General features: G+C 39.5%; 2 protein-coding genes across 7 annotated transcripts in view; one reads left to right on the plus strand and one right to left on the minus strand.

Moving 5' to 3' along the window:
• Positions 1–6781: 6781 nt before the first annotated feature.
• Positions 6782–11585, plus strand: ANKRD37 (ankyrin repeat domain 37). Its single transcript, XM_073341858.1, has 5 exons — positions 6782–6972; positions 7308–7460; positions 8733–8824; positions 9607–9836; positions 10613–11585. Exons 1-4 carry the CDS (start codon positions 6943–6945, stop codon positions 9830–9832), a joined length of 501 nt encoding a protein of 166 aa, XP_073197959.1. The 5' UTR covers positions 6782–6942; the 3' UTR covers positions 9833–9836; positions 10613–11585.
• The window catches only part of UFSP2 (UFM1 specific peptidase 2), a 29702-nt gene continuing 13513 nt past the window's right edge, over positions 10329–26517 (minus strand). For 4 of the 6 annotated variants that reach the window (XM_073341846.2, XM_073341849.1, XM_073341845.1 and 1 more), the window contains exons 8-12: positions 24915–25079; positions 23049–23173; positions 19314–19390; positions 13334–13458; positions 10329–11559 (exon numbers count right to left, since the gene is read on the minus strand). In XM_073341846.2, the coding sequence (XP_073197947.1) occupies positions 11473–11559; positions 13334–13458; positions 19314–19390; positions 23049–23173; positions 24915–25079 (579 nt within the window). In that variant the 3' untranslated portion in view covers positions 10329–11472. The other 2 variants (XM_073341847.1, XM_073341848.2) reach the window with 2 other exon arrangements.

The raw sequence follows: 26517 nt of genomic DNA on the forward strand, positions 1-26517 counted from the left end.
GCCCACCCCTAAGGAAAACCCCACTGCCAAGTTTGCAGCAAATCCAGAGGAGACAGAAGCTGTCCCTGAGCCTGGTAAGTTTCTGACTCAAAGTTTATTACTATAGTAATGGGAGGGTTTTCTGCTCCAAGGACCAATGCAACAGTTATGGATAAGCTATTACCAGCAGGAGAGTGAGTTTGTGTGTGTGTGGGGGGGGGGGGTGAGAAGGCCCACCTTGATTATCATACACATTGTAAGGAGAGTGGTCACTTTATATTACCAGCAGGACAGTGAGTTTGTGGGGGGGGGGGGGGGGGGGAGGTGAGAAAACCTGGATTTGTGCTGGAAATGGCCCAACTTGATTATCATACACATTGTAAGGAGAGTGATCACTTTAGATAAGCTATTACCAGCAGGAGAGTGGGGTGGGAGGAGGTATTTTTTCATGCTTTGTGTGTATATAATAAGATCTTCTACACTTTCCACAGTATGCATCCGATGAAGTGAGCTGTAGCTCACGAAAGCTTATGCTCAGATAAAATTGGTTAGTCTCTAAGGTGCCACAAGTACTCCTTTTCTTTTTGCGAATACAGACTAACACGGCTGTTACTCTGAAACCTTACCTACAAATTCTTGATCTTTCTGCCAAGCCCAGCACACCCCAGTAGGCACCAGGTTTCCATCGATCAGCTGTACTCCTCCCTGTTACTGATATTTCTTTGATCGTAAACCATGGATATCAAGGTTCTATCTTAATCCACTCCGACATAAAGTCTAGCACTATATACAATAATACAAAATGCCTCACAATTACAAGCCCAAGTTACAGCTGCTGTGGAAATTTACTTTTTAAAAATTCTTATTCATTGAAAATTTCAACTATAATACTGTATTAACATATTTTGCATATGTATAAAGAAATGAAACTAAGCATAAGAAATAGTATAAGATATGTTGTGCAGTTTTATCTTATACCCCCACATACCTTCAGCTACACAAGAAGTGTAGGAATCCAGTATACCTGCCTTTCTTGAAGTGGTTCGTTGCTTTTGCAGAATGTTCTTTACATTCCATTTGTCAAATGAAATAATTTTTAAAAAATGTCTTTAATGTGATATTTTAAAAAACTTCTCTGACAAAATCTTAAATTTTCAAGTATGGTTAGACGTATTGGACCATATTCTTCCTTGGAGTAACTCTACCAAAATTAATGGAGATGAATTTTTACGAGTCTGTTGGAGCCTAAAATCTGTTGGAGCTTCTGAAAAACAAAGTTTATAGCCCTCCACATATATCTGAAAGCATTCCTCTTATATTTCTATTGATAGCTGCTTTCTCCATTGCTATGGAAACAGATTGCACTGCCAAAAATGGAATGAGGAGCTTTCAAACCTCACTTGAAAAAAAAAAGGGGGGGGAACAAAATGGGAGTTTTGAAACTGTGATTATTTTAAAAGCACTTGTAACACTGTCTGGAGTGGTTCATGACCGTGAATCCCAACTTCAGGGCAGACTGTCAAAAGCACCCCAAACTGGGTGTATATTCTATAATTAGATTTCACCAGTAACAAAAGTGAACTCCTGGATCACTGTAGCAGTCTTTACCATTGAGTCACTTATACCAAAAATCACAAAATATTTAGGTTGCTCTCATACCCCAGAAGCTAGTCACTTATCCCAGATCAATTTGTACCTTAGATCTCACAACAAAGACAAGGCTGGTAGCCAATCCTATAGTAAACTAAATAAGGATTTATTAACTCGAAAAAAGAAATGGGAGAGATATGTTGCCTGCTTTAAACTGTACATAAATGCACAAATGAGTTCAGTCTATGGTTCCAAAAGGTGACAGAGATATAGTGATATAGTGTCAACACTGAATGAAAAGGAGTACTTGTGGCACCTTAGAGACTAACCAATTTATTTGAGCATGAGCTTTCGTGAGCTACAGCTCACTTCATCGGATGCATACCGTGGAAACTGCAGCAGACTTTATATATATACAGAGAATATGAAACAATACCTCCTCCCATCCCACTGTCCTGCTGGTAATAGCTTATCTACAGTGATCATCAGGTGGGCCATTTCCAGCACAAATCCAGGTTTTTTCACCCTCCACCCCCCCACACAAATTCACTCTCCTGCTGGTGATAGCCCATCCAAAGTCATCCAGCAGGAGAGTGAATTTGTGTGGGGGGGTGGAGGGTGAGAAAACCTGGATTTGTGCTGGAAATGGCCCACCTGATGATCACTTTAGATAAGCTATTACCAGCAGGACAGTGGGGTGGGAGGAGGTATTGTTTCATACTCTCTGTATATATATAAAGTCTGCTGCAGTTTCCACGGTATGCATCCGATGAAGTGAGCTGTAGCTCACGAAAGCTCATGCTCAAATAAATTGGTTAGTCTCTAAGGTGCCACAAGTACTCCTTTTCTTTTTGCGAATACAGACTAACACGGCTGTTACTCTGAAACCTGTCAACACTGAATGTCTTCTAAGGCTAATCCCAGGTTGACCCTGCGGATCTCTGCTTTTGTTTTTAGTGTCAGCCCTTGTCAGAGTTCAAACAGCAAAGAAATGAAAAATCTTCTCCTTCACTATTTTTATTTGCTTCTTCCAGCATTCAAACCAATGGGATGAGGCCTTCTTACTCCATGGGTAATGGGCAATTAACAAAGCTTTTATCCTACAATGGCCCACTTAATTTTGATAGCCCTCCTGGATGGGTAGAGCAGGAGCCACTCTTCTCATCTGAGTTCACAAGTTCTGAGCAGGCATTTTAACAATTAACAAACAAACTTATATTTTACCTTGTGGCATGGAATACAGACATTACATATAAGATTAATGCATGCAGCAACTTACAGTCATTTTATACTGTCTGAACACTAAACACATCCTTGCAAGTCTAATGCCCATTTTGAACAATATTAACATTTAGGTGACCTGGTCTGCTTTCCCGCTATGAATTTGTCAGTGGGAGCATTCACCTGACACCTACAGACTTGGCAAGAGCTGGCACCTGGTTTGCCAGCATGACAGCACCTTTACCACATTTTGCTAATATGATGTTGAGTCCTACAGAATGGGAGTGACAGGCAGAAGCTAGCTGCAGAAATGCAAAAATTCTTATAAATTTAAATGGTTATGGGCATGAGCACCCACTGAGAAAAATTAGCAGATGCTTAGCACCCACCGGCAGCCAAGCTCCCCACTCTCCCCCCAGCGCCTCTCCCCTGTTGGCAGCCCCGCTAATCACTCCTCCTTCTCCCTCCCTGTGCCTCCTGCCCACCATGAGCAGCTGTTTCGTGACATGCAGGTCTGCTCTGGGAGGCAGGGGTAGGAGCGGGAACGAGGCATGCTCAGGGACGGAAAGAGGTGGGGAAGTAGCGGAGCGGGGGTGGGAAGAGACGGGGTAGGGACTTGGGGGAAGGGGTGGAGCAGGGGTGGGGCCTGGGTCTGGCGGGGGGGAAGAGCCTTCTCATAACTGGTTTCACAAAAGCTTATGCTCAAATAAATTGGTTAGTCTCTAAGGTGCCACAAGTACTCCTTTTCAATTTGTAGGTAAGAGGACGATAAATCAATCCTGAGTGGCTGGCAGGACTAGTGGGAGAATCTGTTGTGCAGGTGTCCAGTCTGGGAGGGTGAGACATTTTGGGTGAGGTTTGGCTTGAAGCCAGAACCTGTAGGGCAATGCAGATGTATTGGGGGCCTTAAAATGTGGGGTGATCCAGGCCCTATTTAGCCTTATATCCAGAAGTAAATTAAACATCTGCAGTGTAGTTGTTATGATTGCTGTGGAAACCATAATTTTGAATTTTCTGGTACCTGTGCATTTGAAATCATAAGTGTCTTTTGGACTGAATTTGCTTGGTTTTGTGTGTGGGAATAAAGACTGAATCCAGTAGTTGCACAGATGTGTTTATTTCAGTCTGAAATGAGAGAAGCAAAAATGGTCACACACTGAAGTAAATGCACTAACTAATGTGATGGGTCTGGTCACAGAGACCCCATTGAGGCTGTCACCTGATGTACTAGAATTAACTCTGAACCTGTTTTCCACTGCCAGCTTGGGACTCCAGAACCCTGCCTTGTTGAGCTAGACACGCTAGTCTGCTGCAACACAGACCCAGGTCTGGTCCACACCCCCAAAGCTGCAGACTTTAACTACAAACTGCTCAGCAAGTCACCTATCTCCAGCACCCAGACACCCAGTTCCCAATGGGATCCAACTCCCAAATAAATCCATTTTACTCTGTATAAAGCTTATACAGGGTAAACTAATAAATTATCCGCCCTCTATAACACTGATAGAGAGAGAGATGCTCACCTGTTTGCTCCCTCAGGTATTAATCACTTACTCTGGGTTAATTAATAAACAAGTGATTTTATTAAGTATAAAAAGTAGGATTTACGTGGTTCCAAGTAATAACAGACAGAACAAATATCATTGGCACAAGGCAGGAAACCTTTGTCTCTCTCTGGGTTCCCACCCTTGCTTCTAAATGGAAAAGCACCAGGTTTAAGATGGATTCCAGTATGTCACATGTCCTGTGAGACTTCATTACCGGGTGGCTGGCACCCACATATACTGGAAGGCTTACAAGTAAACAGAGCCATTTACAACCAATTGTCCTAGTTAATGGGAGCCATCAAGATTCCAAGCCACCATTAATGGCCCACACTTTGTTTGCATCCTTACAGTAGGACTTCAGAGTAATACTTCATATTTCTAGCTTCAGATACAAGAATGACACATTCATGCAAATAGGATGAACACACTCAGTAGATTATAAGATTTATAATGATACCTTACAAGAGAATTTTTGCATAAAGCATATTCCAGTCACATTATATTTACACTCATAAGCATATTTCCATAAAACATATGGAGTGCAATGTTACACTCGGTATATTACATGTGTATCTGGAGCGCTGCAGCTTGTTATACATATATATTCCACCTATTTTGCATAGCTTCTGTTTATTTCAATATGTGAGTTAATTTTCTACATAGGAAAGGGAAAATGAGAGAGATTATTTATTAAAAATAAATGCATTGGTCTTGTAAAACTAAACTTCTGTTAAAGGAATACTGTTAAGGTTTGCAGGGATCAGATTTCACTTTTCTTTCTAAATCTGTTTTCCAAGTCCATTCAGTTTTGTTTTTCCAAAACAAATGATACAATGATCTTTATTTTTTAAAAATGATGCTAGTAGTCAGGAGTAACTTCCATAACAAACAAGAATGCATGTGTCATGGAGTCAAAAAAAGCTTGCAAAGGAAACAGAATTCATTTTAAAGTTTTAAGGCGGGAAAAGTTCCAGGATATATTACAAATTGGAGACATGGTTAAAACAGAGTTCAGTTCAGTCTGTACTGTAAGACTGTATTTTAAATACCATAGAATCATTGGACTGGAAAGGACCTTCAAAGAGGTCATCTAGTCCAGTCCCCTGAAGGGAAACTGCCATGTAATTCAGTCTCCTGCCTCAGTTGATTTTATAGTGTAGACAAGACAGGAAGTTACTTTGAAGCATGAACCTAATGAGTATTTTGTCCATACTAAACATTTTGACATGGCTGTGTTACAAAACTGTGCTAAAATAGGCCTATGACTGGAGAAGTCTGTAGCATGGTTTCTTGAAGTATGATTGGTTTAAAACAACAAAACCCTGTCCATAGCAGACCCTGGAATTGCTCAGAGAATGCTAACTACCTCCATGTTTGAAAATGGTTGTCAAGCAATTGTGCTTGATAACAACTACTTCTGAATATGGTTGTAGCTATCTCTGTTCTATTTCAGTGGAAACAGGTCTATATATAATTTGATTTTGTCTATTTGGCTTGTGACAACATAGGAACCTCAATGGTTTAGCAACTGAGGATCTGAAAATAAAAGCTATATTTTTGCTAGATTTATTTTTAATAGAAATGAGTTTGCCATTAAGGATTGGAGCACAGTCCTTTCCATAGGTCACCAGTACAAACCCAGCTCATCAAGTTGGTAATAACTTTGCCATAATTGTTGGCAATATCAACAGAGTCCAGTGACAGACTGGGCCCTCAGACAACTACCCTCTTCTTCCTTGAATGGGAAAATAGATGATCTTGTTAATAGCCTGGTTTCTGTTGGTTGAAAATGATGGATGGTATCAGTTTTCCCCTAATTCAGGCCTGGAGAGGTGGTCTCTCCACATCAGAGTTGAGAGCATTGGTAGGTCAGCATGGGCCAGCTTGCACAGCTGTAGCTAGTTATGCACCTATTCCATTTGCAAGCTCTAAACTCGCACGCACATTTTCAAAATACATTAATTGGGTAATAAATAAGAGAAGTGTGGGTCTTGCTTAAAACCATTCACTTCTGGATGAGTGTGACGGCAGGAGTTTTGAAAGTATCTTCTCACGGGGAGGCTTTGTTTCACGCTCCCGCATACGTGCACGAAGAAGCATATGTCTAGCTATCTATAGCTTCATAGAGAGACCAATAATTAGTCTAGAGGAATTGTTTTTCTTCCTTCCTCTCCTGCGGCTGCAGCAAAAAGCACAGGGGTGTCGGTCTGCGTGTGTGAATGTGTGTGATACGTGCCTAGCTGCACTACGCTCCATGGCCGCCCCACCTACCTCAGGCCCTGGGCTGCCCAGCCTTCCGTTGTGCTGTACACTGAAACACGTGCAAGGGGAGCCCGCCCAGGACGGCTGGAGAAAACACCAGGAGGAGCCAATCGCCGCACAAGGGGGCGGGTTGAACTGCATGTGCTCCTGTTTGTGTACGTGCAGGAGCCGGTTTCCAGCAGAGAGGGAGGGGAGTTCAGGCTGGAGGTTCGGGTTTTGGAGCTTGCACGGTGTCTGATTTGTGCTACTTGCACTAGACAGAATCGGGGACAGGCGGGCTGGGCTTCTCCCATTCGCCGCCCCAGAACATTGGGAGTAAATAGTCCTCTGCCGAAAAGAAACAATGTGGATGATGCTGGATTGCAGCTCAGAGGTGAGGCTGAGGAGTTTGCACGGTTGTTTCTGTGCGTTGTTAGAAGTCCAGGTGTTGAGTTGTTTGAAATGTAGTTTTACCACTATTGGCTAAACCCAAATCCCACTGATGTCAGTAGGATTTTGCCAGAGTTTAAAGCTAATAGCCTGGTTCTTTCAAATGGAAAAGCCTATGATAAAGGGACATAAACATTAGATGACTGTTGGTTCTCTGTGAAGGGGAAGGTGGGGGGATACCTTCAGATTTTTCTGCTACTGTATAATTTATCTTTCAGGTCTAAGAATAACGTGAAGCTAAATGTATTTTTAAAACACTTGTTTCCTCCCCTCCCGTAGCCTGACGGCTTGAGCCTCCTGCTTGAGGCGGGGGCTGGGGTGAATGCACCTGCAGATGCCTGTGGTCAGTCCCCAGCTCACTTGGCTGCTTGTGGAGGACAAGCTTTTTTCCTACTATGGCAACTGCAAACAGGAGCTAATCTGAACCAACAGGTACAAGTAATGCCTTTTTGTTTCTTTTTACTGCCTTATTTAAATGAGGCATGTTATTTGTATGAAAGGTATATTGTTTATGTAAATCTTTAGTTGTCACAGATTTGATGAGATATACAGACTAGTTGCCTGTGATTATTTGTTGCATCTCATCTATACAAACAATTTATTACATGAAAACAAGTGTCCTTTGTATGAAACATCTCTTCCCCAGTCCTCAATCAAAATCAGTTGTAAACACTTTCAAAATAGACTCTTCCTCATGTAAAATGTACTTTAAAATTCATTCTGGTTATTGTGTGTTCCGATTGTTTTGTAAATATAGGACCCCTATCAAATCTGAAACTTTCTTTGTCTCCTGATCTGCACATGGGAGAGCATTTCAGTATCCCCTTTTTCCGGTTAGGGTCTTGGGAACGTTCACATAATCTCCTTCCAATCTATATCAAGGTCTGTTACGGAGTCACACTTATCTCAATAGCAGAAATTTTGGTGATTTGCTTGTATCTCTGCACTTCGCTATGAATGGTGCCCTGTTACTTCCTACCTCTGTGTTTTGCTGGAAGAGCCTCCTGCGTTGATTAGTGAATGAATGTGGATATGTAGCAGAGGTGGGTCAGAAACTGTTTTCACGTCCCTCAAATATTTTCAAGTGTTCAAATTTGTTTTCCTCTCTCAGATCATGATGAAAAGTCAATCTCAGATTTTCACAGACCAAAATCAGGTCAGTGTTTTGATAACTTCAAAACATTTTATTTTGATTTGACCTTTACAGCTTCTTTTTTTAGTTTAATTAGCTTAAATTTCTACAAGAAAACTAATTTTGAATTGGAAAAACAGGAATTTTCATTTTGAAAGTGTCAAACAAAAACATTTTGTTAGGTTCTAAACTTTGAGATTTGTTAAATCCAAACCTGTTTTGTGAACAGTTTTGGTTTCGATTAATTGGCATTTTCTGATATTGAAAAATTTCCATCTAGCTTTGAGTACACATTTTGTATAAAAGCTGTTCGAGGAGATAAAGGTTTTGCAACAGATTTTGTATGTAATCTTCTAACAGCTTGTTACATGAATAAAGAATATTCTAAAAATACTTAATAGCATATTATTTGTATTTAACTGGATATATACTTTTCTGACCCATCTTTCTGACTTGTCATCAAAATTATGTCATCTAGAGTTCTGATGGTGCTCAAACTGGTTAATCTCTCCCTGCCACTTTATTAAGTGATTATGATATACTAAGGGTGAAATTCTGTTTTATGTTTTTAGGATTGCCATGGAGAAGCTCCTATTCATAAGGCAGCTAAAGTTGGGAGCTTGGAGTGTCTTGCTCTACTCGTTGCCAGTGATGCCAGAATAGAGTAAGTCAAAACTACATTTAACTAATTCAAATATTAACCCTCAAAGAAGTTATTCATTTAACTTATTCCACTATAATCTTAACATACATTAACAAGAAATGTATGCTAATACAGAACTTTGTTTCCTGTTCAAACTATATTGTGGTAGTCGGAATGCAGTGTGTGCGTGCACGTGCACGTGCATATTTTTTTAAAAAGCGTAAAAATATGGTGCAGCCATTACAAGTATTTATCATGATAGTCCACATACTGTACAACTATACCATTGTCTTTTAGTTTTGGTTTAGAGAAAAACCTCTTTACCACAACAGCTAAGAGGAGCTCACTGGTCATAGCTCCCTGGTTGGAGGAGCTTTCCATTTCATCTATTGGTTATACCGTTCTTACGTCTTATACTTGAGACAATTTCTTTGTTCTTGATTTTTTTGGTAGCTTATTTCTCTGTTTCAAATATTTGTGCACTTGAAATAAAAACATTTACTGAAGAATTAGGATGACTGCCTTATCTTACATAATGACAGGTTTCAGAGTAGCAGCCGTGTTAGTCTGTATTCGCAAAAAGAAAAGGAGGACTTGTGGCACCTTAGAGACTAACAAATTTATTAGAGCATAAGCTTTCGTGAGCTACAGCTACTGAATGCATCCGATGAAGTGAGCTGTATGTAGCTCACAAAAGCTTATGCTCAAATAAATTTGTTAGTCTCTAAGGTGCCACAAGTACTCCTTTTCATCTTACATAGTGACAATTTGAAATTAATTGTGTGTTAACTTTTGTGTTTCAGTTTGTGCAATAATGATGGACAAACAGCAGAAGATCTTGCATGGGCTTTTGGATTTCTGGAATGTGCCAAGTTCCTCACAACTGTTAAACATACTCAAAATATGAAGCTAAGAGAACAACCTAGCTACTCACTTAAGGACAATTGTGGTTTGCCAAGAGAGGCTTCAGCTGGAAAGAAACGAGCATGTGGAATTATGGGACCCGCAAACAGAAAGAGGAGGAGATAAGATGGTATATAGTTTATGACAGTTTACACTACAAATTAGACACTTAGCTAGGACTGGTTTAATACATATCAGAATATTTTTAAACCAAAATCTCACACTTTTTTAGTATTTAAGTACATTGCCTGAATTTGTCAGTAGATATGTAGTGGTGGTGAGGCAAGGCCCTTCAGATGCATCCACATATACTTATGTGGTAAGGCTGCTATTCATTCAGAATATTAATGTTGCATAGAAGAACATGCTGTCAGGACATATGTATGTTCTAATAAAGGGCCAAATTACTTTTGTGCATTGGGTCAGGGTGGACTGATTTAAATCAAAGCTATTTAAATCACTGATTTTAATCATTATTAAATCAACAAGGAGGAAAGCTTGATTTAAATAATGGCTTTTATTCTTTTTAGTTATTTTCCTCAAGAAAAGTTTATTCTTATTGGTTGGTAACCCCTTAAAACATGTTGATTTGCAAGTAAATATAGTCTTTTTGCTAACCAGGAGAGTATACTATATTTATACACATTAATTTAAGTAAGCATAAACCTTAACTACTTACCCGATTAATTTTTTCCTTGTGATTTGTGTCAATCTCTACTTGGATGGAAATTTCAAATTCAATTAAATGTACAAAACATTTTTTTAAAATTAAAATACAACTACCTATGTTTTCGGTAGAAAGCGAGAGGGATGCATTAAACAGCCATGCTATACTATAGCCAAGTGTTTTGATAAATTGAGATGTATACTTCTATTTTGTAAAGTAAGCTCTTTTGTTTTGAACAGATATTACGTCTTAGACTGCAGGTGGGAAAACCTGTAACCCTGAAAAGAATCTGAAGTCTGCAAAAACAACATTATTGGTCTGTGAACTAAGCAACCCAGTATTTGATGTTCTGCTGTTTCCTTCTGAGGAGGAAACTTTGGTTACTTTTGCTTCTTGAAGAAGACATTTTTCTAGAATACTTGTATTCATACAGCTCTGTGTGTGTTCAATTGTAGATTATGTATAATAGGGCAGTCTCTTCTCAGGTAAATAGCAAAACAAAGTTGATACTTAGCACATACAGTGCTTCTCTCTGGCTCCAAAGTGCTGTAGGAGATTAACATTTCGTTAAGTGGCATTCCCTGCCTATCAAGTTGTTGTGTGATATTACTGGCTGCTGTCAAATGGTTACCACACTTCACTACAGAGGGGGCTCTATGGAGCCCTAAGGATTCTGCACATCTTACTAACAAGAGCTGTCTTTACTTTTATGAGCAAGAGCTGCTTACATGAGTAAATGTTAAAGGACCAGCCCCTAAATTTGTAAAGCACTTCAGGAGCCTTCAGAAAGCAAAAAACATTAAAAATATTAGATTAAGGTAAACTCCTTTTAATTAAACTTGTCTATACAAGAATGCAGTTGAATGTGATTTACTCTTCTTCCATTTTTGATGTTTTTTATTTAAAAAGACATTTTATACTTAAATTGCAGTGTAAAGAATTCAACTAGCATTTTTATTTCAGCTACTTTTGACTGACAAAAACACCATTTAAATTGAAAATAATTAAAATTTTTCTAAAGCTTTTTATTTTAAATAAGCCAGCTCTATCTGTACCAAGTCTTAAATTCTGGATTAACATGATTTTTTGCAATTGGAATTTAAATAGTTTTTGGTCGCTGAGGTAGGCAGAGGTTGTAGTAAGCATCTTTGCTCCAAAAGTCTGGGCCCTTCCATCCACACCAACCCTGTACAGGAAAAAGCAAAATAAAGCCATTTCTAAAACAGTTGTGTTTAGCAGATTTGGTCCATGAGTGCTGTCATACATTACAGTTTTTGTTGTTTTCATTATGCATATACTGAATTAATAGAACAGGCTCCATTTTTTGACTCAAAACAGCTAGAAACTACCATGCTGTTAAAATTGAAGTCTAATAGCAACATTATCTTCTGCCTTATGTTTTGAAGGTAGTAAGGTCATATCATATACTATTTTTAATCACATCAATTATTTTCAATTATAAAAATACAGTGTGAAGTCTACTTTTTACAAAATAGTGCATACACTTGGCGTGGTCTTAGAACTTTACAGCATCCGAACTTAGACCCCAATTCTGCAAACATTTATGCATGTATTATATTTATTACAGCAATAGTTTTATTCAAATCAGTGAGACTGGTCAGGTGCTTAAAGTTGAGTGCATTTGTAAATTTCTTCAGGATTTATATTTAGAAATTAACAAATTAAGTGTGTGTGAAGTTTCAATTAACTGTGGAGTTCTATTGATATGATTAGACCAGTCTCAGGACTTGAAAAATTACCAGAAACCTACCATACTAATTTGAGGCAGATGCAAAAGTAAAGAGAGCTACCAGAATAGTTCAAGGACAGTATCCAACCTCAGCTACTGGGAATGGAGAGCATGCTGGATGGAATTCATACCAAAGTGCTTTCCCACCATTCAAAATCAGCCCCAGTTTAGTAGGTGTGATAAATCTGAAGCTGCCTTCCTCCTGCCTGGCTGTTAAGAAGGAGTTCTTTCTTCCCAATCTCAGAGCCTGCTGCTGCCATGGTATCTGTTATTCTCCAACTCTGCCATTCCTAGAGCCTCACCATTTTTTATTATAAGATATCCTCCTCTCTGAATAGTTCAAATTTCTATCCCTCCTGCTGCTGACTTTTCTGGAGCAGCTGGCATAATGAAACTGATACAATTCATTGTCCTCAATTTCATATCTGCCTATAGGATAAACAGAACCTGACAAGCCTTATTAATTACACTCTGCTACTGCTTACTACTATGAGCAACGGCAGAGGAACTGGAGCCATCTATCTGCAGATTCACAAAGATGGAATTGCATGGTTTATCTTCCAAACTATAAAGACTAGACACAGCCCAAATGTATCCCCAAAATTTGCATGTATTCCTTTTAAAGGGACCCTGATAGCCTTTGTCTATATCACTATAAAAGATATTTACCTAATTTCAGGGAAACTCTCTCAAATTTTTATATTAACATGTATATAACCAGATATAAGAGACTCTGTTCTAGACACAAGGTGGTGGCATCAAGGATATTCAGTCCCGAGGCAAGTAAAGTGCATTCCTTCTTACTGTAAAAAAAAAAAAAAAAGTATGTTCTCCCAGACACTGCACCTCTACAGAGTCATTAAGCTCTACAGGCCAGATGTAAGGATATGCTGTACTGGTACATTCACCTGGCCTCTGGGCTGGCCACCAGGTGGAATCAGCATTTTCCTTTCAGTGATAGTGTCCTTCTTCAGTCCAGAGACTGAGCAAACTCAGTAGGGCTGAATTATATATAAACTGACCCTCTGCCCTAAAGGGCTGAAAGAAGTTTATTCCCAAATCTACATGTTTGTAAAAAAGATTACTTTTAAGAGAAATTAAAATTATGCAAGTAAAAAATAATTACAGTGCTATCTCTCCAACACTGGTCATGCCATATAACCATTTATTAATGTCATAAGTAGAAATTAAATGAAGTTAAAAATCTCACCTTTTCCAAGATAACATGCAGATCTTCTGCACCAGTGTAATGTGGGTCTAGAATCAGAAATTTTGTGTGTCCTGTAACCTCATTCCATGCCACTCCTAGTATTGTGTGAGCCAAAACGCCTCCACCTGGATTGGAGAAAATATATGCTCTTTCTAAGGCTTTGTACAGTTGGACAGACTTATTTTTGCACACATACATATGTTAATACTTTCTATTAGCCGACAGATCTATGAGTGAAGTTTCATTCTCTAGGCTATGAAAAATAGTAGGGTAACTGCATCGTGTGAGATCCTTCATGGAATATGATAGCCAAAATAAAGACAAATAAATAATTTTACTTAACAATTTGATCTCAGTCTCTCTCCCAATTCAGCAGTATTATGATCCCACCCCACCAGCTGAAGACATGAACATTTTGAATACACCAGTTATGTCCAGTCTATATAGAAATGGTCAGTTCTAGAAGAGGACCCCAGTCTAAGAAACTTCCCAAAAATAAAAAGACTAAATAAAAAAAAATATAAATTGTTAATTTGTGAGCAATAAATCAAAAGAGGAGAAAAAGAAGGGATATGGTATGTATAACCGGAGCACAACAGTGTTTTGTTACTAGATACTAAGGTTGACACACAAGTCTAAAATGTTAAAACTATGAGGATTAGATGTAAAAGTCCATAAAGATAAATACCAGTTGTCTGTTTCTCACCCCTCCAACACAATTAGGCTACAAGCTGGGTGACTAGACTGAGTTAAGGAGGGACTAGAAGAAACCAAATAATATGTAAGTATTTCCTTTCTATTACATGCCCCAGGTCATTCTGGACATTAAGAATTTCAAAATCAAATACATTAGAGTGAGTACTGAGAACCACTTGCCATGGTAACCCTTGAAAAATCTTCCTGATTGCAGCATACCTCCTCCAAAGATGGCATCTGTAAATGCCTCAAGATCTCCCTATAATAGCAAGAAAGGATGTTTAGGTGGCCTTGCATAATCTCAATGGGAAGGTACCTCCCTATCTGGTCAAAGGTACATGATCCAGCACACTGCCAGAATGGTCCAAGACACCTGGTGGAGAGGCACCACTTTTAGCTTGGTAGCTTTCCTTAATTAATTCTCTCAACAATCTTGCCACAGAAGCTTTGGAAGTCATGAGCTTTTTTTCTTAGTATCTCCATACAGGATGAAAATCACTAGACAGATGTAGTTTAGAGGAGGTAATAAGTTTCAGAACCCATCTAACCATCACTGTTTCCATAGGTTCTCTGAGGACTTGGGAAGGAGCTGAATTTCTGAGCCAGGATGTCTGCTGTTTCCCACTCACTAGCTCAATGAAGATTAGGTGCAGGAAGAATGGTTTCTGGCTTTTCTTACTCCAACCTGCAACAATGGGAGGGGACCTCTTGCTGAGTTGGCCTCAGCTCTACATGTAATCATCTCTTCAGCAGCTGGTTACCTTGAGAGGAACCTGATAGTCCACTTCCATAGAATACAGCTCTGATGGTTCAGTGTTGTGGGGCCACAGAAACTCCACAAAAGGGAGTATAAAAGGGGAGAAAACCCACAAGAAAGGGTGGGGATATCAGTATGGGGGAGGGGAAATGATCAAACTTTCAAAAATTGTTTTATTTAGGGTCCCTGAAAGCCTGCAATTAAGGCATGCGGGGCCTTTGGTGCTTCCACTAACAATACCAAGCACAGTGCACATCCAGATAGAAATTCCTTGGGATTTCTGGAATTCAGCACAGTAAAACTAACCCCCCAGAGAAGAATTCATAATGGTGGCGGGGGTTTTACAAGCAGAAATTAGGTTCCCTCAGAAGGGCTTACGTCAGGACTGGTAAAGCCACACGAGAATCAAAGGAAAATGTAGGCAGATGGGATATTAGTTTTCACAAGACAAATGAATTGATATGGGCTGGGAGATGCAGATTACAATGGGTCACATGCATTGAACCAATCTGAGATTCCTGAGGCTGGGGTCCTTGTGAAAAGCTCTTACACTGAAGCTTCTGAAGAAAAACACAGAGACCCAAGACTGAAGATTGTAAATTTACAGAGCAATTTCTACTTGCTGCTGATTAGTGGGTAGCACTTATGGACAGTTCTAGATGGAGCAGGGAAAGAAAGATTAAAATACCAAAAGAACTTCTTAATGACAAAGCACTGCCATATTCTATCAGGTCAGAAAGGGTGAGAAGAAGGTAAATGCCAAAAATCAAAGCAAAAAGAATAGTTAAAAAGCATATAAAGAAGTTTCTGCCTGCTAAGAAACAGGCAACTTTATCTGTCAGCCAGAAATGACCCTCTTCTAGGGAGTTGAAGAAATAAATTTTGTTATAATTTTTTCTATCTTTACCTTATGATAGGGTGGTCAATATTACCCAGAGTTCAGACAGATCTGGATGACATTATAAATCCTTGTCCATAAATATGTTAAGACGGGGAATATGATTAAAATGAAAATAAGATATTTATATTAAGGCTGATTTTTAAAAAATGTTTTTCTCTACTTTTTCAAAGCACCATTCCCCTTCAGGACAGTATCAGTAAAAATTCAAATGTTCTTAAAATCCAAATTTCCTTACCTGTGTTACCAACATTTTAAATTATTAAAATATTTCATCTAGTTTTAGGAAAGAAATTTTTGCTAAGGAATTAAAGCCAATAAAAATGCTGCTCTTGAACGCTCAAGGGAGTTACTGCTGAGTAATACAAAATAATTCTCTAATAGTGTTGCTAGTGCGGGGAGCAGACTATTTTGTAAAATCAGAGTAGCTGGCTCACCAACCCTGGAATGCAAACTTCAAAACCTATTTGTTAGTCTTTTGAATTTAGAGAACATCATTCAGACCCACCTCAGCCAGCCTGCGCTATACTAAGTTTGGGGACCTAGATCACCATGAAAAGATACCAGCCAAATCAGCTTTTTATGGTCCTTCACCTTAGAGCAGATAAAAGACAATACTAAGGTGTGTATCTGAACTTTGTTAATCTTGCAATCTCCCTCGCTGCAGAGACTGTGAGGGAGATTCCCACACCTGAGCCATTCTTTTTAGGTGACAAATTGAGGAACAGTGCCAGATTGAGGTGTTGATAGAGGTTTCAGAACAAATTGATAAATTAAATGGTAATAAGTCACCAGAACAAGCTGGTACTCACCCAAGAGTTCTGAAAAAACTCAAATATGAAATAGCAGAACTACTAACTGTGGCACGTAACCTATCACATAAATCAGCTTATTTACCAGATGACTGGAGAAAAGCTAATGTGTTGCCAATTTTTAAAAAAGGCTCCAGAGGCAATCCTGGCAACCACAGGCCTGTAAGCCTAACTTCAATACCAGGCAAACTGGTTGAAACTATAGTAAAGAAAAGAATTCTCAGACACACAGATAAACATGATTTGTTGGATAAGAGTCAACAGGGCTTTTGTAAAGGAAAATCATGCCTCACCAATCTATTAGAATTCTTTGAGGATGTCAGCAAGCATGTGGACAAGGGTGATCCAGTGAATATACTGTTCTTGGACTTTCAAAAAGCCTTTGACAAAGTCCCTCACCAAAGGCTCTTAAGCAAAGTAAGCAGTCATGGAATAAGAGGGAAGGTCCTCTTATGGATCAGTGACTGGTTAAAAGACAGGAAACAAAAAGGGTAGGAATAATTGGTCAGTTTTCAGAACAGAGAGAGGTAAATAGTGGGGTCCTCCAGGGATCTGTACAGGAAGCAGTGCTTTTCAACATATTCATAAATTATCTGGAAAAAGGGGTAAACACTGAGGTGGCAAAGTCTGCAGATGATACAAAATAAATCAAGACAGTTAAGTCCACAGCTGGCTGCGAAGAGTTACAAAAGGATCTCACAAAACTGGGTGACAGGGCAACAAAATCATAGATGAAATTCAATGCTGATAAATTCAAACTAATGCATATTGGAAAACATAATCCCAACTATACATACAGAATGATGGGGTCTAAATTAGCAGTTACCACTTAAAAAGAGATCTTGGGGTCATTGTGGATACAGTACTTCTCTGAAAACATCTGCTCAATGTGCAGTGGCAGTCAAAAAAGCTAACAGAATGTTAGGAACCAATAGGAAAGGGATAGAGAAGAAGACAATAAATATAATGAGTAAGAAAGTTCCTCCTCTACCTTGGTGGGTCTTGCGCTTACTGACAGATTTGCTCACCTTGGAGCTTCACGGCAACCCTCAGTTTAACTGTTTTTGTGAACCCACAGTCCGGGTCAACTCCTACTGTGTCTGACCAGGAGTTGGAAGGTTTGGGGGGAACCCAGGGCCGCCCTCTACTCCAGGTTCCAGCCCAGGGCCCTGTGGAATGCAGCTGTCTAGAGTGCCTCCTGGAACAGCTGTGCGACAGCTACAACTCCCTGGGCTACTTCCCCATGGCCTCCTCCCAAAACCTTCTTTATCCTCACCATAGGACCTTCCTCCTGGTGTCTGATAATGCTTGTACTCCTCAGTCCTCCAACAGTATGCATTCGCACTCTCACCTCCCAGTGCCTCTTGCTCCCAGTTCCTTACACACGCACCACAAACAGAAGTAAGCTCCTTTTTAAACCCAGGTGCCCTGATTAGCCTGCCTTAATTGATTCTAGCAGCTTCTTGATTGGCTGCAGGTGTTCTAGTCAGCCTGTCACAGTAGTCTCCAGAAGGTTCCTGATTGTTCTGGAACCTTCCCTGCTACCTTACCCAGGGAAAAGGGACCTACTTAACCTGGGGCTAATATATCTGCCTTCTATTACTCTCCTGTAGCCATCCGGCGCGACCCTGTCACAAATGCCACTATATAAATCGAGGGTACAACCACACCTTGAATACTGGTCTCCCCATCTTAGTAAACATACATTAGAAATGGAAAAGGTACAGAGAAAGGCAACAAAAATGATTAGGGGTATGGAACAGCTTCCGTATAAGGAGAAATTAAAAAGACTGGGACTTTTCAGCTTGGAAAAGAGATGACAAAGAGGGGATATGATAGAGGTCTATAAAATCATAAATAGTGCGGAGAAAGTACAGTAGAACCTCATTGTGATGAACACCAGTTACAAACTGATCGGTCAGTCACACATCTCATTTGGAACCAGAAGCATGCAATCAGGCAGTAGCAGAGACAAAAATAAATAAATAAAGCAAATACAGTTCAATACTGTGTTATACGTAAACTACTAAAAAAATAAAGGGAAAGTTTAAAAAAAATTGACAAAGTAAGGAAACTGTCTTTGTGCTTGTTTCATTTAAATTAAGATAGGTAAAAGAACATTCTTCTTCTGCATAGTAAAATTTCAAAGCTGTATTAAGTCAATGTTCAGTTGTAAACTTTTGAAAGAACAACCATAACATTTTGTTCAGTTATGAACATTTCAGAGTGATGAACAACCTCCATTCCCAAGGTGTTCATAACTCTGAGGGTCTACTGTACATATGGAAGTGTTATTTACCCCTTCATATAACACAAGAACCAGGGGTCACCTGATGAAATTAATGAACAGCAGGTTTAAAACAAACAAAAGGAAGTACTTCTTTATACAATGCAGTCAACCTTTGGAACTTATTGCCAGGGGATGTTGTGAAGGCCAAAAGTATAACTGGGTTAAAAAAAGAATCAGATAAGTTCATGGAGGATAGGTCCGTCAGTGGCTAGGGATGCTGTCCCATGCACTCGGTGTCCCTAGCCTCTGACTGCTAGATGCTGGGACTGGACGACAGGAGATGAATCACGCAATAACTGCCCTGTTCTAGTCATACCCTTTGAAGCATCTGGCACTTATCACTGTTGGAAGACAGGATACTGGTCTAGATGGACCAATGGACCAGTATGGCCATTTTTATGTTCGGGTTGTTCTGGATACCTAGAATTTCCTCTGTATACACTCACTAAGTAGTGTATATGAAAATAAACCTTGACAGAAGTGACCAACAAACATTCATTGGCATTTTTCAAGAGTGAAAGGCTTACCAATCATAACTGGAGTTCCTTCAGTCTTGAAATGATTAGCAAGTTCTCTTCCCTGAGAAGCTAGCTCAGAACCCTGGCTGTATAAGAAACACAACATTAGATTATCCTCTTTATTAGGTTTCCTTTCCTATTTATCTCTTTCACTATTTAGCCATATACATTTGTAATTCCTATGCTATATAATGAGAATTTAAAAAAATATATTTTATTACACCCCCTCCACCCTGAATAACACTGTAACAGGACTAGGAGTTTTATAATACAGGAAAACCACACTGGAGTAAACTTAACATTTGTGCTCACACAAGCTGGTGCAACCACCCAATATAATTTAGAGAGAAGAGTATGATAAGTTCTATCCAATTCAGACAGTGTCACTGAAGGATGCCTGTTGGGAGCTGTGCCTCTCAGTGAAAAGAAAGATACCATGATAACAGCTTCATGGTGGCTTCAAACTGGAGGTTTATGGAAAAAGATTTAAGAACCTCAACTAAACAGCCCCAGGGTTCTCTCAACAAGAGAGAAATCTACATTCTTATTTAATGGCAAAAAACTTTGTTAACAAGGATTTAAGGTTGCCTGGGGGTTCTTGCCGAGTCCAGGGGGGCCGAGTTAAGGCTTGGACTTAACTCTGCATTCCCTGGTTTTTAGAAGTTTGAGTTTTGCTAATCTTGACGTTTTGGAAGGGCACAAGCTATAACTGGGCAACCATAACTCTGTGTTAATGAAGTATTTGTCATTTAATCTCCTAAATTTTTTAATCGGAAGAGAAACGTTTGTTGGTAGGAGTTAATGTTCATTTAGGCAGTGATAGTTTTCACCTATGTTTGCAGTTGATGTGCTACTATGGCTTGTAATAATCAACAGACCTAGCTTTTATACAGTGTTTTTCACCAGTAGATGCAAAGAACTTTACATCATTATCCCCATTTTACAGATGGTAAACTGAGGCACAGAGCGGGGAACTGACTTGCCCAAAATCAACCCGTCCCATGGTCTCTGGGCCCCACAGATCCTGGCAAACACATACAGACAGAGAGAGGCTCAGACTCCGCCAAGAGAGGTAGCCCCAGATCGGGCATACATATGGGAGGGGATGTGGGGCTGGCAGGATCCTCTGCCCCAGTTCTCTGCAAGTGCCACATCACACAGTCCCATGTCTCCCTTCCCAGGCTCCCACTCCTCCCCTCATGCTCCATGTAGCCCCCATTGCTCCCCCTCACCTGACCCCAAACCCTCTCCTACCCACATATCCTCAATTATTCCCATCGCCATAATTGCCCCCTCCTTGCTGAACCCAAAACCCCTCTCCCCTGATTCCCACCTACTCTTCCACCCCAATCACCATCCCTTACCAGTGAGCATTTGCATGTGTATTTATTTTCTTTTCAAAAACAGTTTCAGTGACTTCTGAATATTCTGCTGAACTCAGATTATACTTCCCCAAAACAAAAAACCCTTGCCAGGGTCAGACTGTAGCAACATGCCTCCTTTTTATTTCAGATTTCTGCTTAGAGTTGGACTTAAACTCACAGAGCCTGGGCAGTGCTCAGGTTCAATGCCGGCAATATTCCCCCTTGAGCCACTCAGGCCTTGTGAGTCATAGCTGGCTTTCAGCTCCCTTCACTTATTTCTCTGCACATGTGCAGTGGAATCCATTTGGTGCATGAGCACCTATACCCTGGGCATTGAACTCAGGCTGCCAACTCCCTTTGCACATGCCACTAACCAATTTGCAGTATTACTGACTGTTGACTAACATACACTGGCTACCAAACATATTCATTATGCTGATTATAACCACCGGCAATACATACATTTTAAACATTTAAATATACATATTAAATATTACTATAGCAACCATATAGCCTAGATTGGCCTGCACCTTTGTTATAATCCTGAACACTTATGCTAAGTATCCCATAATGGCTTGCATTAGCTGACATAAGCCTTGGATTGAATAGCCAGGAAAACTCTAGAGTATCAGGACCGATGATTATTTCTTTGTAAAAACAGGAAAAGAGCTGCCCACACAAGTCCATTAAGTGCCTTCCTCCCCCTTAGTACCTGGAATGCTCTCAAAAAAAGATAAGACTCCATCATAACCTGGAAGACATTGGACACACCATGGTACCAGAACAAACAAGGCAAAAAGCTGACTGACTAAATAACATATATGGTATCCTTCTCTGGTAAACATGCAGGGTCCAAAAGGATGACTTTAGGGGCATAGCTTTGGAGAGCACCCCCTTAGCCTAAGGTGAATGTAACACTGCTGCATGGGACTGCTCTTCAGAGACTGGTTTCAGAGTAACAGCCGTGTTAGTCTGTATTCGCAAAAAGAAAAAGAGTACTTGTGGCACCTTAGAGACTAACCAATTTATTAGAGCATAAGCTTTCGTGAGCTACAGCTCACTGCCTCAGATGCATATCGTGGAAACTGCAGTAGACTTTATATATACACAGAGAATATGAAACAATACCTCCTCCCACCCCACTGTCCTGCTGGTAATAGCTTATCTAAAGTGATCATCAGGTGGGCCATTTCCAGCACAAATCCAGGTTTTCTCACCCTCCACCCCCCCACACAAATTCACTCTCCTGCTGGTGATAGCCCATCCAAAGTGACAACTCTTTACACAATGTGCATGACAATCAACTTGGGCTATTTCCTGCACAAATCCAGGTTTTCTCACATCCCCCCCACCCCCATACACACACAAACTCACTCTCCTGCTGGTAATAGCTCATCCAAACTGACCACTCTTCAAGTTTAAATCCAAGTTAAACCAGAACATCTGGGGGGGGGGGGGGTAGGAAAAAACAAGAGGAAACAGGCTACCTTGCATAATGACTTAGCCACTCCCAGTCTCTATTTAAGCCTAAATTAATAGTATCCAATTTGCAAATGAATTCCAATTCAGCAGTTTCTCGCTGGAGTCTGGATTTGAAGTTTTTTTGTTTTAAGATAGCAACCTTCATGTCTGTGATTGCGTGACCAGAGAGATTGAAGTGTTCTCCGACTGGTTTATGAATGTTATAATTCTTGACATCTGATTTGTGTCCATTTATTCTTTTACGTAGAGACTGTCCAGTTTGACCAATGTACATGGCAGAGGGGCATTGCTGGCACATGATGGCATATATCACATTGGTGGATGTGCAGGTGAACGAGCCTCTGATAGTGTGGCTGATGTTATTAGGCCCTGTGATGGTGTCCCCTGAATAGATATGTGGGCACAACTGGCAACGGGCTTTGTTGCAAGGATAAGTTCCTGGGTTAGTGGTTCTGTTGTGTGGTATGTGGTTGTTGGTGAGTATTTGCTTCAGGTTGCGGGGCTGTCTGTAGGCAAGGACTGGCCTGTCTCCCAAGACTGATATTGTATCGAACCTTTTTCCTGTACCCTATTAATAAACCTGACTGACACTGGTTATTTGATCTCTTGAGTATCTCTCGTAACGAACCAAAGTACGGTCAAGCAATTGACTATACAATTTATAAACAAAACTTAGACCCAATCCTGCAAAGAGCTCTGCACAGACAGATCCCCTGTGCCTGTGCCTTACTTCAGTGGGGCTGGGTGAAGGGGCCACCAGCAGAAGGTCCTTGCAGGATTGGGGTTAATATCCTATTACTACTAATAGTCTCTTAAGTGATCCATTCTTCACCACAACACTTTCCCCCAATAAAGAATTAATCACGGAGACACAAAATTAACAAATATTCATTCTTACCTGACAAACAGTATTTTTGAAGTTATTCCTAATAACTGGTTCAATACAAGTTGTACCTCAATAGAGCCAATCCACTGCCGCGACCCAACAAATGCAGCTGGTTTGTCTCCAACATCAACTAGTGCCTTTGTAACACACATCCCATAAAGAAAAAAAGAAACAGTATGTAATGGACATTTTTACAGTTTCTATCTATAATATTCACTTAATTCACATACAGTATAATATTTCTGGAACCTAACTTGTCAAAAGCAGGCACACATTTACTGAATACAGGTATGACTGAATATTAAATGAAACAAAAGATCCTGTTTAAAAATGTTAACATTTTTTCTGTCCATGTTGGAAACATTTTCTTTTCTCAAACACCAGCTGGGAAATAAATGTCACTAAATGTAGCTTGAAGAAATATTACTATTTTATTAAATTTTGAAAAATTAGAATAGCTCTACCGGCAAATATTTCACACAAATACTAGTTATATATTGGATCTAACTTCTTGTTTACATTTAACACACTTCCTGGAACTCCTTTCAACATGCTTATATCTGTTAGGAGGGTATTTGCAGTTTCTCCTTCCTTGGTGTTCACACCTGAACTACTAGAAGAGGGCCTCATCCTCCCTGACTGAACTAACCTCGTTATCCCTAGCCTGATTCTTGCTTGCATATTTATACCTGCCTCTGGAATTTCCACTACATGCATCTGACGAAGTGGATATTCAACCACAAAAGCTTATGCTCCAATATGTCTGTTAGTCGATAAGGTGCCAAAGGACTCTTTGTCACTTTTACAGATCCAGACTAACATGGCTACTCCTCTGATATATAATATATTAGAAATTCTGTGCATATTGCCAATTACAATTTGATTTTAAAATCTTAACTGTATATTTAATCTACAACTCTTCAGATTTTTTATTTTACATTCACTGTCTGACTTTATTCAAATTCTATTTCTATACATAAAATACTGAAAATTATGTATGTTTTGATTTTATTTCTGACATCTGAACTGAATCAATTTCATTCTCAAGTGGGTTAACAGTCAACATTTTATAATCTGATAAAGATTCAGATCGAAAGCCCAGTATAAGTATTATTGTACAGTATAAACACTTTCAAAATCGCGATGCTGTCAAATTGGTTAAATAAATAAATATAACCCAAAACACTATTTTCACAAGACACTAAAGATAAAAGTTGAGAGTTTCTGCTGATGTACAGAATGCGCTAACCAAACATGCATTGTTTCTCCAATGGTACTAACATAACTAAACATATAAGACACACATGCACACCTCTCACAAAGAAGAGAATGTTAATTTCTGGAACATTACAAAGAGAAAAATACCCTCACGCTCATGCACACACAACATCTGCCAAATAAGAAAGGAATAAATCAGTCCTTATTAATCTGGGGCCTCATCCAGCTCGGAATTGGATTGGGCCCCCAAATCTCTCACATTTGGTAAACATTGTGAGTGTGTATTTTGTCTGTGTTATGATTTGAGATTCCAAGAGACTACCAACCAAAAGAACTTATAATAAAAATCTTATTTCATGAAACTCTTTTGAAGAAAGGGGAAACTATTTTAACATCAGTCATTTAATGTACATAACTGGAAACAGAATCCATTACAACAAAATGTTCTAGAAGTGATACTTCAGAAGTCTTACAGATAAATGTGAATAGTAACTATGAACGGATTAAATTAGGGTTTTTTTTTTAAAAAAAGAGTTTATTCCATAGAGCATGTTAAAATCAATGGAATAGTACTTTTAATTAGTTCTACAGCATTAATTGATTTTTCAAGAGGAATACAGTAAATACACATGAAATGCAGTCTGTTTTTTTGTCCTGTACCTGTTGAATCTCCTTGTGTGTAGGTATAGATTTCTCTGTGTAACCCTGATGCTTGAACCATGAACAGATAGTCTGCAGAGACCGGTACGCACATCCCCAGCCATTATCATCTATTCGATCCTGCATATAATGATGATAACTATATACACCATGTACCAAATACACCTGAGCAGAAAAAGACAAAAAAAAAAAAACATCTCTATCTCAGGAGCTGTTGTCTCAGAAGCTGAATATTTATTATTTGATTTTGACACTTGCAGTTTGTTAGTTTTCAAATGATTGATTACGATTCATGAAATAGCTGTGAGACTTCTTGCTTCCCCATAGCCAAGACATAACTTGAAGGTTTTGGTTTGTTTGGTTTTTTTAAACAACAAGGGAGAAATTCTTAAAGTGCATTTTTATAATTCAGTTGTCAGCTTTTTAAACTGAATCAGTGATATCTTGTCACTGGACTTGTAAGCAATTTTCTGTAAATTCAGGGACACAGTCAGAATGTTTTACCTGGCATATTGATGTCTCATGTTAGGGGATGAATTCAAATAGCAAATCCTAGAGGCCAGTGAAGTGGTGGTACAGACAGTTAGGATCATGATCTAGCTAGAGTATGGGTGCCAAATGCAGTGTTGATTGAATCATTGTGAATGAAATTAACAGGTCACAGTAACATCTAGATATTAAGCCAATTAGATCACTTGCTTGAATGTGCAGCCCCATGCAGAGGAATGGCTATCAGACCACTGTCGTAAGAACATAAGAACGGCCATACTGGGTCAGACCAAAGGTCCATCAAGACCAGTATCCTGTCCTCTGACAGTGGCTAATGGCAGGTGCCCCAAAGGGAATGAACAAAGAGGTTATCATCAAGAGATTCATGCCCTGTCACCCAATCCCAGCTTCTGGCAAACAGAGGCTAGGGACACCATTCCTGCCCATCCTAATAGCCATTGATGGACCTATCTTCCATGAATCTATCTAGCTCCCTTTGAACCCCCATTACAGTATTGGCCTTCACAACACCATCTGGCAATGAGTTCCAGAGACTGACAGTGCGCTGCATGAAAAAATACTTGCTTGTGTTTGTTTTAAACCTATCTATTAATTTCATTTGGTGACCCCTTGTTCTTATATTATGAGAAGGAGTAAATAATACTTCCTTATTTACTTTTTCTATACCACTCATGATTTTATAAACCTCTATCATATCCCCCCTTAGTCGCCTCTTTTCCAAGCTGAAAAATCCCAGTCTTATTAATCTCTCCTCATACAGAAGCCGTTCTATCCCCCTAATAATTTTTGTTGCCCTTTTCTGAACCTTTTCCAATTCCAATATATCTTTTTTGAGATGGGGCAACCACATCTGCATGCAGTATTCAAGGTGTGGCAGTACCATGGATTTATAGAGTGGCAATATGATATTTTCTGTCTTATTATCTATCCCTTTCTTGATGATTCCCAACATTCTGTTCGCTTTTTTGACTGTGACTCCTGCGGGACACCACTATTTACCTCTCTCCATTCTGAAAACTGACCATTTATTCTTACTCTTTGTTTCCTATCTTTTAACCAGTTACCAATCCATAATAGGACCTTCCCTCTTATC

This window comes from Lepidochelys kempii, chromosome 4 (assembly GCF_965140285.1).
Source record: "Lepidochelys kempii isolate rLepKem1 chromosome 4, rLepKem1.hap1, whole genome shotgun sequence".
Classification (NCBI taxonomy): Eukaryota; Metazoa; Chordata; order Testudines; family Cheloniidae; genus Lepidochelys; species Lepidochelys kempii.

Bases quoted from the DNA above. Each gene is read 5' to 3' on its own strand.
- ANKRD37 (XM_073341858.1), top strand. From the start codon at position 6,943: ATGTGGATGATGCTGGATTGCAGCTCAGAG. The intron at 7,461-8,732 runs GTACAAGTAATG...TTATGTTTTTAG, and splicing joins GAGCTAATCTGAACCAACAG to GATTGCCATGGAGAAGCTCC. The intron at 8,825-9,606 runs GTAAGTCAAAAC...TTTGTGTTTCAG, and splicing joins GCCAGTGATGCCAGAATAGA to TTTGTGCAATAATGATGGAC.